We start from the raw sequence: 17785 nt of genomic DNA, 5'->3' as shown, positions 1-17785 counted from the left end.
TAAAATTAAAAATTGGTATATTTGAGTACATACCTTGTTAGAGAAAGGACTTCAGTCAAAATTAAAAAGGGATAGATTGGGAATAGATATTTGCAATGTCAAAAAATATATAAAACTTCTTCCAAATCACAAAGGAAAACACGAGAAGCCCAATTTTAAAAACAAGGTACATAAACAGACAATTCACAGAATGGAAAACTCCAGAGCTACCGAGTTTCCCCAAAAATAAGACCGGAACTCACACCGTCTCACATAGATGAGGAAGGAGTTACTTACCCACACTTGAGCAGAAAATACAAACTGAAAAAGTTCGATGCGACCTTACACGCATAATATGAGCAAACAACTAGGGAGCTGAATAATGCCAAATTTGGGTGGGAGGGGTGGAATGAAAAGGGGAGCCCGGGCCCTTGCCCACGCCCCCGCCCCCGCCCCGCCCAGCCCACGCTCTTTCCACTGCGCTCCTCCGCACCCCCATTGGAACCGGCAGGTTGTGTGTGCTCTGTCCGCCCACGCGTGGGACGCGGGTCGTTTCCAGCCCAGCGACCAGAGAACCACCACCTCCGGTCACAGCCGTGCCATTTGGATGCCAATGGAAAAATAGGCTAATTGGCACTTTGCTGCTTTGGAAGTCACTCGGCTCCTCCGGAACATGAGTGGACGGGCCCGCGTGAGAGCGAGAGGCATCGTCCGCAGTCCCAGCGCGGTGGAAATGGGGCGCCCCCAATCCTCGCAGTGGGTGCGTGACAAGGGGACATTCTCCCTCCTCTCTCTCTCTTTCTCTCTTTCTCTCCCTCTCCCTCTCCCCCTCCGCCTCCCCCTCTCCCTCCCTCCCTTTCCTTCCTACCTTTCTCCTTCATGGCTACTGCCTTCTGTGGATCTCTCTTCCTCTCTCCTAGGAAGTAGTGGGTTATCGTCTCTCTGAACTTTGAGTCTTTCCAGGGTTTCTCTCTTTTTTTTTTTTTCCCCTTCTAGGATCTTATCCTGAGTAAGATTTTAAGGTAGATATTTTGGCCAGTGAAGAGGACTGAACATTGGAGGCAAGTGTGTCGTCCTTTGCTAGTTTCCCAATTTTAGTTACTTGATTTGGGGTTAAGTCTTCTGGTAAAAATTGCTGTAGCTTCAGTAGTACCATTATATAGTATATAATTTAATACGCTTCCTCTTGTTAATTCGTATATAAATATAAGTAATCTCAGACACAGATATGGTTTTGATTCAACTACTTTTTCTTGAGCAGCCACTGTGGGGAGGTAGGGCTCCTTGTTCGACTCAGGCAGCTGGAATGGATTGACCATCAAATGAATAACTTTTGAGTGATGTTACTCGTACTCTTTCGTATTTGGAGCAATCTCTTAGACCAAAAGTATGGAAGTGAGTATCCTGTGGTCTTTATGCCTTTACTCTCATGAAAACGTCTTCTCTTGACTTCATGCATTTTCTAGCAGGACAAGATATATTCCTTCTTGAACAAAGAGAAGTAGTTACTATGAAAAAAGAAAAATTAATGGCTCCCCGTCACCTGTGAACTAATTTGGACAAGTTTATTCAGGACAGTCATCACCTGAGCTGGTGACCCAGATCCTCTGGGCTCAATTTCTGTCTTTTTGTTTTTATTAAAATTTATTGGGGTGACAATGGTTAGTAAAATTACAATAGGTTTCAAGTGTACAATTCTGTAATACATCATCCATATATATAACATTGTGTGTTCACTAGCCAGAGTCTGTTCTTCCATTACCATATATTTGACCCTGTTTACCCTCATCTACCACCCCCTCCCCCCTTACCCTCTGGTAACCACTAAACTATTGTCTGTGTCTATGAGTTTTTGTTTCAGTTTATTTCTTGCTACAAACATGTTCACATTGGAGGCCCCGTGTCTGTGGGCCATGGAAGCGTGAGGTGATGCTCATGTGTACCCCATTTCCTTTAATGAGCTCCCTGGTTGAAAGGATCACATCTCTGCCTCTTTATACCTCCAGGGTCTAGTGGCTGCATCTGGCTCACAGTTGGTACTGAAATCAAAGTCTGATGAATGGGGAGAACTATTGCTTGTTCTCCTTTTTTCTAGAATGGGCAATGTCTTATTTCTTAAGCATTTTACCTGTTAGTGTTAGTTCATGGCAATTTAATGACTTAGGACATGCCTTGGTCTTATTTTATTATAACATTTTGGTTTATGAATGAACATCTCATATCTGACCAAAACTTTTTTTTGCCCATTTTAGCCTACATCTATTGATCCTAGTAATAATGAAGCATTGTCCCACTGTGGCTTCGTGGGAACAAGCGGGATTTCACAGCAATGTAAGTACAATAGTCTGTTCCATTCCATTCCAGTCCATTCCAACTGAATGGAACAGCAGTGACTACTAAACCTTACAGCAGCAGGGTCACTTCTTGAGAATCCCATTTACCTTTTCTTGAAGCATTCCCTGTGTTTGTTGTGTTTCCTTGGGACTCCCAAACATAGAGTCTGCTGCTGAATTTTCTGACAGTGGTTGGCAGTTGGGAATCTGCAGACATCAGGAAGCTAGTGTTTGGGTTCTTTGTGTTCACTCAATAATTTTTGAAAAACATTTTAGAATTCATTATGACATGTAAATGTCAGTGCCATCACCTTGCAGGGATGGTAGAAACCTGGCGTGCTTGCTGCCACTGCTCTCTCCTTCCTTCCCCACCTGTGGTAAAAGTCACCATTTGGTAGCTCTCTTTCTTGTAAATCCATATTTGGCCTCAGGATTCTTGTCAACATGCTACTCCAAGTAGCTGCTCTCGCAGTGTGAGTTGGTATACCCAGAGCATTGCTTTGCTAGGGTTGCCATGACAACGTACAAGTTGGGTGGCTTAAATAATAGAAATATACGTTTCATAATTCTGGAGGCTGGAAGTCCAAGATCAAGGTGTCTGAAAGGTTGATTTCTTCAAAGCCTCTCTCCGTGGCTTGTAGATGGCTATCTTCTTCCTGTGCCTTCACATGTTCTCCCCTCTGTACTTGTCTGTGCCCTAATCTCTTCTTATAAGGACACCAGTCATACTGGATTAGCCACCACCCTAATTTTAACTTAACTACCTCTTTGAAGAGTCTGTCTCCAAATACAGTTACATTCTGAGATATTAGAGGTTAGGACTTCAACATAGGAATTTTGTTGAATTCAGCCCAAAACCACTGCCGAAATCTGTTAGCCATCTCCTTTGCTCTGACCAGGGAAAGTTAAGTGATTAACTGCTACTAACCATGTAAGCTCTCAGCACTCAGGTTCTTCCAGACTCTTAGGATCATCAGTCCTGCCACCCACTGTGGCTCTCTCGTTTCCCACTGGGGTTTTCCTAGCTCTGCTCAAGTACCCTTTGTGATCTGAAGTCACAGAAGTGAATGCGGTCCCTCAGAAGACCTGCTCCGAGAGCCAGTGCGTCAGGTCCAACACTCCTGCCCCCATTCACACCTGAACCCCGCTTCTCCTTGGGACTTGCTTTCCATGTTTGCTGCACATTCTTGTAACTATTAAGTGATAGAAACCCTTCATCCTTTGAGGGTAGATTCAGTATTTATTTATTTATTTATTTATTTATTTATTTATTTATTTATTTATTGTGGCAGAATATACATAACATGAAATTTACCATTTTAACCATTTTTAATCGTACAGTCCTGTGGCACTAAGGACATTCACATTGTTCAGCAACCACCACCACCATCCAATCTCTAGGACTTCTTTCATCTTGCAAAACTGAAGCTCTGTACTTGTGAAACAAAAACTCCCCATTTCCCTCTCCTCCTAGCCTCTGGCAACTACCATTCTGTGGTAGACTGAATTTTTAGAAACCACCCAACATCTTTTGAAACCAAGAGCAGTGAATAGTATGGATAATCCAGTGAGGATAATTTTTAAAAATTAAGTAACTTTTAAAATTTTCCTGGAAGACTCAGACTCCACTGAAAAGGGTGGGAATAGCAGTTTTGAGCAAGTGATGATGCCCTTTGGGTTAGTTGCATCCAGTGACTCTATTGAAGGACAGCGGTCAAGTCAGAGGTCTGGAAATGCGTCACACTGTGAGTCAGGTTACTTTGTTGTACTGTTCTGTATTTTTACATTGTCATGTTATCTTTAAGTGCCTAAGTTGTAGCTAAAAAATCAACATCTCGTTGTACTCGTTTAAACAGAAAGTACTCATTTGGATTTTAATTGCATATTCTCTAGAACCTAACTGTGAGTGGTATGCCCCGAGGTGAAATGCTGGCTTTCATTCTCTAGCATAAAGACTTATGGCAGTGTGTTCTGGGCATTTCTCTTCTTGTGATGGGAAAGGTGAGAGATTCAGCCCCAATCTGTGCAGAAGTTGGTGTGGACGGTCTTAGTCTACAAGGTCAGACAATCAAGTTCGCAAACTCATCCTAGAAAAAGTCCTATATCACTATTCACCTTCGAAGTCCTCCCCTTGGGACGTTATGTACCGACGCCAGCACCTAGTTCACCCTTCAAAGCAATTTTGGAACTCTTTTTCTGGAATGGCCATCAGAGTTGTGGTTGTATTACCCTTGATGTACTGAATGTCACCAAAATGTCTTCCTGTTAGTATTTTCTTTATCTTCAGGTAAAGAGAGAAGTCATTGGGGGCCAGATCAGGTGAGTAGGGAGGGTGTTCCAATACAGTTGTTTGTTTACTGGTTAAATACTCCCTCACAGACAGTGCCGTGTGAGCTGGTGCATTGTCGTGATGCAAGAGCCATGAATCGTTGGCAAAAAGTTCAGGTCGTTTTCGACGAACTTGTTTATGCAGACTTTTCAGCACTTCCAAATAGTAAACTTTGATTAATTGTCCATTTGGTACAAATTCATAACGAACAATCCTTCTGATATAAAAAAAGGTTAGCAACAAGTTCGCGAACTTAATTGTCAGACCTTGTATAACTTCATGGTGTTACATGAGAGCTGAAGGAGGGAGAGTACCCTCCCTAAGTGGGTGTGGGATGGGACATAGGGAGATAGAGCTATCTCCTTAGTTAAGAGGAGAATCAGACCAGACCACAATGTTAGGAAGTGGGGCTAACTTGGGTCTATTATTTCTAATAAAACGTGCTATGCTTCCTTTACAATTTTCAATTTTTAGGCTAAAGACGTCAGTATAATCATGACTGTTTTCAGCAATGTGGACCAGTTTTATTAAAAACCACAAAAATCTGAGTTTTGGTTGTAGATGCATTTTTTTGATATAGTAGTTGTAAATAATATCACTAAAATAAAATGAAGTATTACGGTGTTCTCTTCATGTTTTAGATAAAGATAACGTATCTTCTGATGATGCTGGTTGTACCTTCATGGAAAGAGGTGGGAAAATCAGACGAGACTTCATGGATTTGGGTGTGTGTACCAGAGAGAAATTGACCCACGTGAGAGACTGCAAAACAGGTACATGGTGTTCATGTAACTTACTTTTTTAATGTTACCAGATCTTGCTTAAGGAATTTTAATTTCTAGATCTAAAATAAATGAGTGCATATAATTAATAGATATTTATTGAACATCTAGATTCAAGGCGTTATCTAGACATAGTTATTTTAGCCTTAAATCTCTTTTATTAATAGAAATAATAACATTTCCCCCAAAACTGCAGTTCACTTTTTATTTTTTTTTAAAATGAGACTTTATTTGAGCCAAGCTAATGCCATGCTGGGGAGCAAGATCTCAAATGCTTCCACATTTCACTCATTGAAAACATTTTCTCTTTACAACTGGGGTAGGGGTTAAAAAAGATGTTTTGTCTCTTTCCTAGTCCTTTTCCTGTATGGGAATAATAACCTTTCTACTTCAACTGTAAAAAGAAAAATGTGGCCTAGTTCTGTAATTCTTAACCCAGATTCTAGGCTCTCCCCTGAAATTGCACCCAGAATTGTGGGAATAGCATTTTCAGGGAAGTAGGTCTGTTGTTTTCATTGGATCCTCAAAGGCTTTGAGAGTCCCTCTCAAAAGTTAAGACTCCCTGATACAGATCAGTCTTTTTCAAACTTTTAAAAACCATGCAGTAAAATAAGAAGTAGATACATTGTTATCCAGCATACACAAACTATACACACATGATTGAAACAGGTTTCATGAAACAGTGCTTTCCCTAACTGGGTGGAAGTCTCTCTGACCCAGTTCAGTTGTGTGTTTTCATAAAAAAGATGGTTTACCTCATGTACTTTCATAACTACAGCGCTGGTGTGTGTGGGGGGGTGTCATGATTAGTTTGCAAATACTGGTGTAGAGGATCTCGAAGGATCTTCCAGCTCTGACATTCTAGGATGACTTCTCTTTGTCCTAATATGAGCAGCTAAAATATGTTGTTATTTCCTCAGGATCTGGAAGAACAAACAAAAGCCTTTGTTTAATTAAAATAGCACAATAATTCCTTGCTCCTAACAGATTTTATACCACAGGTAGAAGCTGAGGAAATACTAAGGCATATACGATACTTTTTCTTTCTCTTCACCTCGGGGGCTCATGTTTCCACTTCTTCCATTGTTTGATATAATTCTTCTCTATAAGACAAGCACTGGATAAGTCCCTTCAAGGAGAGATGAGAAATACCTCATTTGTGCCCTTCTGGATTCTGTCCTGAAGGGAACTTGTGCCATCTTGAGCACTGACCAACTGGAATATATCGTGGCCATCTCTGATTCTGTCCTATAGACTTAGAAGAGGTGAATAAAAATTTTTGTAAGTGATGGAATTCCTGGAAGCACACATGGCCTCCTGTGCCTGCAGAAAACAGAAGCCCAATGGCCCTGTTTTCACACAGGAAAGATGTATAATTCCTTCCTCTCTCCTCAGTCCTCCCCTTAATCTCTAAGGGCCTTCTCTGGGATTTGTAGAGCTGTCTAACCACGGAATGAACTATTTCAAAATTTTCAGAAGTATGATTAACTCGATTATCTGGATTTCCAAGAGGTTGGGGGTTGTATTCATGGTAAGAACTGGACAGTTTCTTTATACTCTGAGATCAGCATAATTTCAGAGCAGCATCTGAAAATATTATTTGAGCTGGTTTGAATTGCACAGAATCAGAACTGGACGGCAAGCTTTGGAAGGAGTCCTGGGGAAATTGAATTCAGATGCTTTTCTTCTCCCAGGGATAAGAATGTCACTGTCTGCTCTTATGAGGCCTGCTTTACGCACAACCCCTTTTTAATTCCCAAATATGTGTTTATAGGACTCCATAAGTTTATAAGGCTATAGGTTATTAGAGCTTGTCTTGTGTCACTGAACAAGAATACTGGCTTTATAGCAATAGCTGTGCTTATTTTTGCAAATACATTTTTTAAATGTTGTGATTAATATTAACATGGAAGGATTTTGTTGTTGTTGTTAAAAAATGGTTTTTATTGCTTTTCTTCAGGTTCCAGTGGAATACCCGTGAAACTGGTCACCAATCTCTTTAGTTTAGATTTGCCCCAGGACTGGCAGCTTTACCAGTATCATGTGACATACACGCCAAATTTAGAATCTAGAAGAATGAGAATTGCTTTGCTTTATAGTCATAGGGAACTTTCCAACAAAGCAAAAGCATTTGATGGTGTCATCCTTTTTCTCTCACAAAAGCTGGAAGAAAAGGTATAGTATGGTTTTTTAAAAAATATACACACACGTGAGTATATTTATACTCATCCATATATATTTAAAAGGTTAGCTGATTTTCATGACAGTTGCAATGGGTATTTCCCTCACTCCTTTCTTCTTGCTTGTTCCCACATCTGAGAGCAAAAGCACTTCCTAAATAAGGCCTCATCAGTAATTGATTTCTTAATAAAGAACCTGATGCTCTGGCATTTTAAAAATAACAGGTGTAATAAAAACGCTGTTTTCACAACTACTTGTTTTAGGCAAAATGTCCTTGAAATAGGCATTCTTGTACAACTTTTCCCAAAATAGACAAGATTTTGAGAAACACTATTTATCCTGTGGCTTCAGAGCTTCAAATTTACTGTACATTTTTGCTCCTGCGTGATTATTCCCATGTGTCCTAATAGCTTCACATCAATCTCTGATTCTAAAACTGTCATTTCTTTCCTGACTTGCCCCATTGTATGAAGTAATGAGTATTGATATCAGTCTTAAAAATATATTTTTAATTGTGTGACCACTGGATATGGCAATTGCATGATTCATATTCCTTTATCTATTTTTTATACCTTCAATACTTTCAGTTCTAAAACAAAGACATTAGTCTTGAAGCTTCATCACATGCTTTCTTCTAAAGCAATATTAAAATCACTGCAAGGAAAAAATAACTAGGTTCTGTATGAAATATTAAAACAGAGCATTGGATGAAAACGTTGTGCTTCTATCCCTTGGAAAACTTAATCCTTTAGTTCAACATTTTGATCAGAATGGTACCAATAGCATAAATGTAAATTTCTGGATTCGTGTAAATTTTTGTGAATTTCCTCAAGAAATGTATTTCTAAGTTCTCTTGAGGCCTGTATCTTTTTACGAGATCTTGAAATTTATAGGGGCCTACTTGAGTGTTTATTTCATCTGGATATGGAACTTTAAAATTATACCATATGATTAAATTTAAGGGCTTGGAAAATCTCTACCTGTGAATTTAGAAACATTTTTATTCATCATAAGTCCTTATTGATCTCTCAGTGTTTTAGCATATGACCAGATGTTGACAGTGTGGTAATATGGCCACTCATACTTAAATATGTATTTCAAGTGTATTGTTGTCATTTAAGATTATCTTGCTTATAGATACATCTGTAGTAACAGTTTGGAAATTTAGATATATTAAAATTATTATATATCCCCCTTGAATGGTCCAGCTTACTTAATGTACCTAACCAAAGTGGAGAAATTTTACTCTATAGATACTAAGAATACATTAATATTATTCACTTCTCATTCAAAATGAGCGCATAATATGTGCCACATACCTTCTGTTCTTGGGAATGAGTCTAATGAGGAGGCAGGTGAGTAAATAGATGGTAAAAACATGGTTTGACAAATCAGGCCTATTGATTTTATTTCCCAGACACAGGTGATACTAGGTTTAGACAGAAACCTAGGTTTACTAGGTTTAAACAGAAGTGTGTTGTCTTATTCCTTATCAACATATGGCCTGCCACCCAGTGACAGTGAAAAAGAAATAGTGTCCTAAAGAAAATGTTGCTATTCTCACCTTTTAATTCTAGCCTTCTTCATATTGACTCAGGCATAATCCTGTACTCCCATCCATCTCTGCATACTTCATAGGAAGCTTATTTTAGTTGAGAGCTCCTCCAATGATTCATTCGTTGCACTCCCAAATGGTACTGTTCTAGAAGCCCTGTTCCGCTGCCTCCTGGCCTTCCACTGTCTCACAGACCCCATCTGTGCGTCTGTGGCCACATTCTGGGTATCTGTCACTGGTCACATCTATTTGCCACTCTCATGCATTCATTCTATACTTAGAAAGAGCCTACTGTGTACCTAGCAGGGTGCTGCCACTATGGAGGAAACAAAAATCAGTAAGGAAAAGCGCTTGCTGTCAAAAAAATTTCAATTTAGTACTGAAGTTACCTACACGCAAATGAAGTGCAAAGTGGAATGAAATAAGTGCCATAATAATACTGAGTAGTTTTAATTTGCTAACATTTACTGAGCATTTACTAGGTGTTAGGTCCTGTGCTTGGTGGTTCTCTGGATTAGCCCCAGCACTTCTCTCTTAGATTGAACAGCTCGAAACTTCCTGTCCCACCTACCGCCAGTGCTGCTATTACACCTTCCAGGCTCCATTTGTCTCATTTAATCCTCTCATCACCCCTGGAGCCTTTGAGAGGTTAAGTATCTTGCCTAAAGTCTGGGTACAGAGCTTAATGCAAGGCAAGATAGTTTCCAGCAGGACACTTCAGAGGGAGTGATGTTTAATTCATTTCTTGGGTAGAATTTGGCTCAATGAAGGGGTTGTTGGGTGGAGGTGGAGGCTGGTTTCTTGACAGAAGAACCAGAAGGAGCAAAGGCACAATGACAGGAAGTGAGGGGCACATTTTAGAAACTACTGATCATTCAGATTTAGTCAGGAAGGAATAGAAGCGTGGCTCTAAAAGTCAGGAGAACTTTAAATGTCCTCCTGAGGAAGAGGGACTGTCCTCCCTTGGCCCCTGAAGCCTTTGAGAGAGAGCGTCTATGGTAGCTGTGTTAAATTACAGTTACTCTGATCACATCCAACTGAATGGTTGACAGGAGAAGGTGGGAAGATTATTAATAAAGTGTCACTGGAATTACCTGGGCAGGATGTCAAAAGGTCTTGAACAAAGATACAAAGTGCTGCTGTGGATAAGATCCATGAATTATCTCATTTAATCTTGAGATTAAAGGGAGCCCTGGATTCACTTCCATTTTAAAGATGGGAAAGGTCTTAAAAGAGTTGAAGTGACTGGCTCCACGTCACACAGGCTGCAAGAGGCAGAGGTCCAATTCCAAATCAAGTGCTCTTAAGCTCTGTGCTAACTACTGGGGTTCTGGAGCAGCTGAAATAAATTAGACATTGCTGGTGTAGAAGTGCTAAGACTTGCCGACCAGTTAGATAGTGGATGGAGGAAAGGTGACAGCTCACTCTGAGGCTAGCAGCCCAGGCAGGGACTGGAGGGTGTGGTGTCCAACAGCAGACATAGGAAGCAAGGAGTTGGTGTTTGGGAAGGAGGTACAGAGGTCGCTGAAGAGGTTGCTCTTATTGTGTTTCTCCCAAAATAAGACTGGGTCTTATATTAAGCTGTGCTCCAAAAGACACATTAGGACTTATGTTCAGGGGATGTCATCCTGAAAAATCATGCTAGCTAGAGCTTATTTTCCCGTAAGGTCTTATTTTCGGGGAAACACGGTAGATGGCTGTTAGGAGTGCTGTTGCTGGATAAAGGTCTTGGTGGGGACCATCTGCTCTCCCCACACCCACTCATGCCAGCCAGCATCCTCTGCTATCGTAATTCTTTGTCCAGAAATCTCTGGAGCCCCTCATCTCTCCTGCCTGCCAGACTTCTCCTAGATGTTGATGATCTCTTCCTGAAGCTCTCCACCTCTGATTTCTCTGCAATTTTATCTGAAGCAAGAGATTGCCTCAGTGAAATATTTCATATCCTGGGAAAGGACCCGTTTCTCTTTGTTTGCATGCAATGAGCCATTCCTGCCCTACGTTCTTGGTTCAACCTAACAGTAGTTAGTTAAAACTACATTTTAACTGTAGAAAATAAAGGTAAAATACATAAATGCTTGCTAATGAACTGACCTCTTCTAATTCCTTACCCTTCTGAAAAATCCTTGATCAGTGATTTTTATTGACTGATTCATTCATTCTTTTATTTCAGAAACCTGTACCAAGCCCTGTCTGGTTGAAGGAGCTCTAAATTTAGTTGGGCAGCTGATACAGAGACCTATTCATGCGTTCATTATATTGTTAGAACATTGTTTCAGATTATAAAAACCCTAGGGATTTCTCTAGACTTTTCAAAAATTAATAAAAGCAAATTTCCTATCTTTTTAAACTTCTACCACTTTCTCCTCTCTCTCCATGTTTACTTCCCCTCGTCTATTCCCGTCCTTAGCTTTCTTTCTTTTCTTTTATAAATAAACGTTTGAGAGACTGTTATTCGAAAACCATGCACTCAGGATGAGCAGGACAGTCCCCAACAGGCTTCTGGGCATCCATGAGCCCCCTGAAAGTGGGTATATTATGTACATCATTGTGGTTTATACAGACGTGAACTTTTCTTGAGAGAATGTCTGTAATTTTTATCAGACTCTCAAAGTAATTTGTGGCCTCTCTCCCACCACTCCCCACAAAAAGTCAAGAAGCACTATTCTGGAATTCTCTTTGGGTTGAATCTTTAAACCCTGAGTCTGGTTTTAATTCTCCATTAAGAAATTAGAGAGTAGAGAGATAAGTCATTTTTCTAGGATGAGCAAGATCCAGAGGACATCACCCCTCCAAACATAATGTGTTGATGACATTATGACTCCCATGCTATCATTTGCAGTCTTGTTTGTGTTAACGGGAATTAAATTGTGCTGGCGTTATCATATCTCCATTCTGCACACTCGGGGGTCATCTGTAGAGTGCATACGAAATACTTCTTTTCCCAGGTCACAGAATTGTCAAGTGAAACTCAAAGAGGTGAGGCTGTGAAGATGACTGTCACTCTGACGAGGGAGCTGCCAGCAAGTTCTCCCGTGTGCCTCCAGGTCTTCAGCATTATCTTCCGAAAGTAAGGTGCCTTAAATGGGAATCTGATTTAGCCTAATGATGTCCTGCGGCATAGAGCCTGGGTTTTAAGATTATCAGTCATTTGGTAGGCAGTGTGCCAGCAACACTGTCATCTGAGGGCAATGGTCCGTGTACCTTCCTGAACCTGTGCAATAAGGTGCACCGGAGTGAATCACAGCCTCGAACTGGCACCCGTTGTCATTATCCAGTATTTTCTGAGTTGAGACAAAGAACTCAGGGTTGTGACGTCTCAGTGGTAGCGGGGAGTGTACCTTTTCCCATACCCTATACTGCCTTCTGCCCTCTACCCCTAGACTTAATAGTTAGGTATCTCTGGGTTAGGAATCTGAAGGCATTGTTTTCCTCCCAGCTGCTCTCAGCTCTCACTTGTGGGGCAGAAGGAAGGTGGTGACTCAGCTTTTCAGTGTTCTTTAGACTGATGCAGAATTATCGCGGAGGTTGGGTGGAACTCGATAAAAGGCAGATTCCCTAGTCCCTCAATGGACCCAGTAAACAGAATTTCATGAGTGCGGCCTGAAAATCCACACTTTTAGCAAGCTTCTCGGGTGGCACGTGAATACCCAAAAGCTTGTGAACCACTATTTTCCGTGCTACTGGTGTGGATCAGTAAGATGATCTGTTTAAAAAAAAAAAAAAAAAAGAAAGAAAAACCCTAAGATTCAAGCCCTTTGCTCAACAGTGGCCTCCGGACAGGATGAGGACAGTGGAGTGTGGGGTTTTGCTGAGTAGGGCACATAAAGAGTCCCCTCCCCCCCAGATACATTATTTTCTCATTCTACTCAGACTTCTTGCAGAGTGTTTAGAGCTCACAAGGGGCTCAGTTTCGTACTGCATAATGCTCTTCGGAAGCCAGTCGTGCGTGTGCCCTCCAGCGAGGGAACTATTGTACGTCAGCTAACATTTCGAAGGTGCTTTTCAGTTACAGAACTCTTTCCTTGTAGTTCATCTTATTGGATCCTCACTTCAGTGCCTGAGGCAGGTACTATTAAAATCTCCATTTTACAGATGGGGAGGCTGAGGCTTAGAGATATTTGAAACCTCTGGGCAGCGTCAGATCAGTGATGTGTCAGATTCCAAAGGTGACCAGGATAAGTTGCCGAAGAGGCGGCCATGTTAGTTGGTAGCACCTGGGGAGCTTGAGTAGCCTCTTTAGAAGCAGCCTCCTCATCTCAAAATAGGGAAGAGGCCAAAAGCGCCTTCAGACATGGCTTGCTTCACCCACCCCCATGCTAACCACAATGTTATGACCACGGTGGTAATTGGTGACGGCGTATTTATCATTGCAATTAAACCCAGGCAAATAAAAATAATTTCAGTTGTCCTCAAATATGAAGAACTGATCATTCTTCCATATGCGAGTACACACTCATATGAACCCTCCAGTGCTGTGAGAATGAGAGTTCTGTACTTTCTACATATTTTTATCATTATGTTCAGCATAGGTACAAACTTAGGATTACTCTGTCATTCACTGATGTTTACTAAAGAGTGAAAAAATGTATACTTGCAGGATCTTAAAAAAGTTGTCTATGTACCAAATTGGACGGAACTTCTATAAGCCTTCCGAGTCAGTGGAAATTCCCCAGCACAAGTAGGTTTATTTATATTTTCTGTTACTCTGACATTGTTATAATATGAGCACCATAATTTACGATGCAGTATGATACCATTATGCCTCCTCTAAGAGACCCCACGGTATGAAAAGTAATGGATGTTTTTAATTTTCAAGTTTTTTATGGAATGGTGAATGTCACCCTGAAGTTAGCCAGTTTTCTTATATTAGTGTGCTAGATTGTGATCGTAAATCCTAGAAGGCAATGACAAGTAATAATGAAAGCAGAATAAGCTGTATTGTTACACCACAGAGTGGGTGCTCTGTTTTCTTACTAACAGGAAGTTAGCACAGGCAGGGTGGTTGATGTGAAATTCCTGGGGAAGCAGAGGTCAGACAAACAAACCAACTAAATTACCCGAGTGAAGGGTAGAGCTGTTAGGAACACTTGTAGAATTTTCACCCTCATCTGGGAAGTAGATGCTGCAGGGAGGGAAAGTGTTTAGTTATGTCTTGAATGGGTTGTTACTCAAATGTGGTCAAAAGCTAAGACAGAGAGGCTTCCAGTAACCCAAGGTCAGATATGTAAACAAAGGGTGAAGTGCACAGCAGATGGAAAATGGGGCAGGGTGTTTGGCCTTCTGCCAGGTGGAGGAAAACGGGGTTTCCATGTGTTAATTCAGTGTGTCAGAGTGGTCTGTATAAAGCATGCTGTTCCGCCCTGTCACTTGTCTCTCCACCTGGATTAGAAATTCTTGCAGGGCCAGTGTGTGCTGAGCTGCCCTGGGCACTCAGTGTGTGTGCTTGTCCTGAAGGCTGGCTTACTTTCACAGTGAATGAAGTCCGTGAAATACCAACTGAAATGATTTTGAAAAAATGTTTGTCTATTCTTTCATGCCATTTCCATCCCTTTTTCTTAATTAAGACATCAGTCATAATACTAATAAATGTGGAAAGGAACTGTAGCCTCTGCTGCAGTTTCTCTTGTATGTGTGTTCAGGATACCACTTGGATTATTTCTTAATCTCATTATTAAGTCTGTCCACTGTCTTCACTACTGAATCAATATGCTTTTCTGAACCTAGATGTTTTTATGCTGGGAAAGATCACTCCATAAACGTATCAGTCCTCTAGCTGAGCTTCTCAACCAGGGACAGTTTTGCCCCCGGGGACATTTGGCAATGTCTATAGACATTTTGGGTTGTCACAGCAGAGAGGTTACTACTGGCATCTAGTAGGGAGAGGCCAGGATATGTTAAACATCCTACAATGCACAGAACAGCCCCTAACGAAGAATTATCCAGTCCAAAATGAGAAACCCTGCTCTACAGGAATACGAGTATATTTAATCTTGAGTATGTGTTTAAAGACACTCCAGCTGGAAGTATCCAAGGTTTTTGGTTAGTGACTGGAAGAAATCAGACTAACCAAAAAATTATTTCATAAAAATGTAGAAAATTGGAATGTAAAATCACCATTTAAAAATGTTTGCTGTTTTTCTGATATAATAACGTAAATTTTATTTGTTTGTTTAAGCTTGTCCCTTTGGCCTGGGTTCACCATTTCGGTGTCACAGTTTGAAAGCAGGCTCCTGTTCAGTGCTGATGTGAGTTATAAAATCCTCCGGAATGAGACTGTTCTGGAATTCATGACTGGTCTCTGCCACCAAACTGGCATGTCCGGCTTCACCCAGACATGTGAAAAACAGCTGATTGGGTTCATTGTCCTTACACGGTAAATGCCTGCATTTAAATAAACTTTTCTCCAGAGAGTGAATTATTTATGGTATTTGGGGACAGGAGGAGCATCAGGGTGTTGGCCTAAGCACAGATCTGATGAGTTCACTCCCTTGTTCAGAAGACCAGGTCCTTCTCAGTTGTCTAGAGTTCAGACTTTCTTGAGTGGTGTTCTGGACTGTCCACAGTCTGACGTGGTCTTGCATTATCTCTTGCTCTCCCTTTACCCCCCAGTAGATTGCACTTTGCTGCTGCAGTGTCTCTGCCTGGATTCCTCATCCCTAATTCTGCTTTTAAATTTTTGCTTCCACAAAAGCCTAGCTCAAATGTTACTGCTTTTCTGTGCACTCAGTTAAAATGACTCAGTTCCCTCCCTGTGCTGCTCAAATAGCACATTGCTTACAGCCACCTCTTTATGGCCATTTTATGACATTATAGGATAGAACAATAGGCTCATTCTCATCTTCTCTATAAGATTATGAGGTCTCTGAGACCTCTAGGTTTGTCTATATATAATATTCCCTTGATGCACATTGAGCCAAATTCAACATGGGCAGATGAGGTGGCTTCCTGAGAACGAAAAGCTGACCACGCACAGCTGCTGTCCACAGTACTTCTTTTAGAGGACCTGCTGGCCTCCTTGTGGTCTGGCTTGGAAGTTCCACTGCAAGTTGCTTTTCTGGTTTACATAGCAGAGAGGTGGGACTTGTTAAATTCCGCACCACCTGGGATGAGTAGACTGCCTTCTTATCCTCCTGTTGTGATCTGTATGACTAGTTTATCTAGTTTATCACCTTTTTTAAAAGTCGCCTTGTAAAGTACCAAGAGCCTTGGAGAAACCTGACAGGGAGGGTTCTGTCCCAAGGCTGGGGCAGCATGAGGAAATATTCCAGGCCACGCAACACTGAAGGGGAGAAAAGGCTTAGCATGGTCTTAGCCGAAGTGCTTCACTGGCTAGAGCCAGCCCTGGATGGGAGATGGAACAGCGTGCCAGAACTGAGTGGTCGGTGAGCATTCTTTTTGTGCTTTTTATTCGAAAAGCTATCTGGGAGCTCAAAAGAATACCTGTTGGGAATTTTTGATGGGAAAGATTTGAACAATGGTTTGGCCTTCCATCATTGAACAATCATTTACCTGCAGTCAGAGCGTTGAGCAGTGAAAATAACCGTTTGTGGTCTAATGACTTTCCTACCAGTTTGTTGGAATACAGAGGTCTTCCTGTACACTGAAGAGTTAGTTATTTCTCTTCTTAGATAAGAGCTAATCATTTTGTTAAAAAGTGATCGTTCTTGTGTTACTATCTTTCATAATTTCTGAAATTCTGGAGTCTAATACTTCGAATTAAAAGTGTAGTGAAATAGCTGCTGATCTTGTATGATTTGGAAAAAAATTTTTTAAAGCTGTCTTGCTTTCACCAGATACAATAACAAAACCTATCGCATCGATGACATTGACTGGTCAGTGAAGCCCACGCATACCTTTCAGAAGCGGAATGGCACTGAGATCACCTATGTGGATTACTACAAACAGGTAGGACTTTTTCCTCTTCATCCTCATCTCCCTTCCTCTGAGCTCAGAGAAGTCTCCCTATTCCTTTCCAAGTCCAACAGCAGGCCCCCCCCCCCACATACCAAATTGTCATGTTGAGCCTCCCTCCAGCATAATTCTCTGACTTGTCCCTTCCCCTCCATCCCTACCATCTTTGGCGTGACTCAGATTCTCATCCTGTCTCCTATTGTCATTATTCCTGTCGTCTGAGCAATCGCCCTTAAAAGCATATCTAATAATGTCACTTCCCTGCTTAAAATATTTCCGTCGCTCCCCATTGCCTTAGGAGCCATATCTAATTTCCTGGGCAGTTTCCAAGGCCCTTTATGATCTGGCCACTCCCTGCCTCTTGAGCTTCATCCCGTTTCCTTTGTATGTCCTGCTGTGCCTGCTGTTTGTGGTTCCTCGAGTTAGTTACTCCCCTGTGCCTTCTCACACATGTCGCTTCCTCTACACACCCCTTCTCAGCCAGCCAATCACTAAACACCCTCTCCTACTCAGCTCAGCCATCAACTCTTAGGGGAGCCCCCTTATGCTCTCCCCAGGGCTCCCTTCCCTGCAGTTAGCTGCATCCGATTATTACAGGCAGAACGTGCGTGGTCTGACTGCCCTCCTGGATTTGGATCTCTTTATTGTTGGATACCCAGAGCTAGCACAGTGCCTTGCACGTAGTAGATACTCAAACATTTACTGATGGAATCAC

The 17785-nt window shown here is 41.4% G+C and overlaps 1 protein-coding gene across 1 annotated transcript in view; it reads left to right on the top strand.

The window, feature by feature from the left end:
* The first annotated feature begins 485 nt into the window (after window positions 1-485).
* Window positions 486-17785, top strand: part of PIWIL4 (piwi like RNA-mediated gene silencing 4) — a 44181-nt gene continuing 26881 nt past the window's right edge. The window contains exons 1-8 of the mRNA XM_074335588.2: window positions 486-739; window positions 2232-2310; window positions 5283-5414; window positions 7384-7598; window positions 12105-12226; window positions 13757-13837; window positions 15335-15532; window positions 16953-17064. Of these exons, the coding sequence (XP_074191689.2) occupies window positions 653-739; window positions 2232-2310; window positions 5283-5414; window positions 7384-7598; window positions 12105-12226; window positions 13757-13837; window positions 15335-15532; window positions 16953-17064 (1026 nt within the window). The 5' untranslated portion in view covers window positions 486-652. The remainder of the gene's footprint in view (window positions 740-2231; window positions 2311-5282; window positions 5415-7383; window positions 7599-12104; window positions 12227-13756; window positions 13838-15334; window positions 15533-16952; window positions 17065-17785) is intronic.

Source organism: Rhinolophus sinicus, chromosome 14, assembly GCF_057876585.1.
Source record: "Rhinolophus sinicus isolate RSI-liver-muscle chromosome 14, RSI-T2T, whole genome shotgun sequence".
Classification (NCBI taxonomy): Eukaryota; Metazoa; Chordata; class Mammalia; order Chiroptera; family Rhinolophidae; genus Rhinolophus; species Rhinolophus sinicus.
This window is presented reverse-complemented; position numbering and strand designations above follow the sequence as displayed.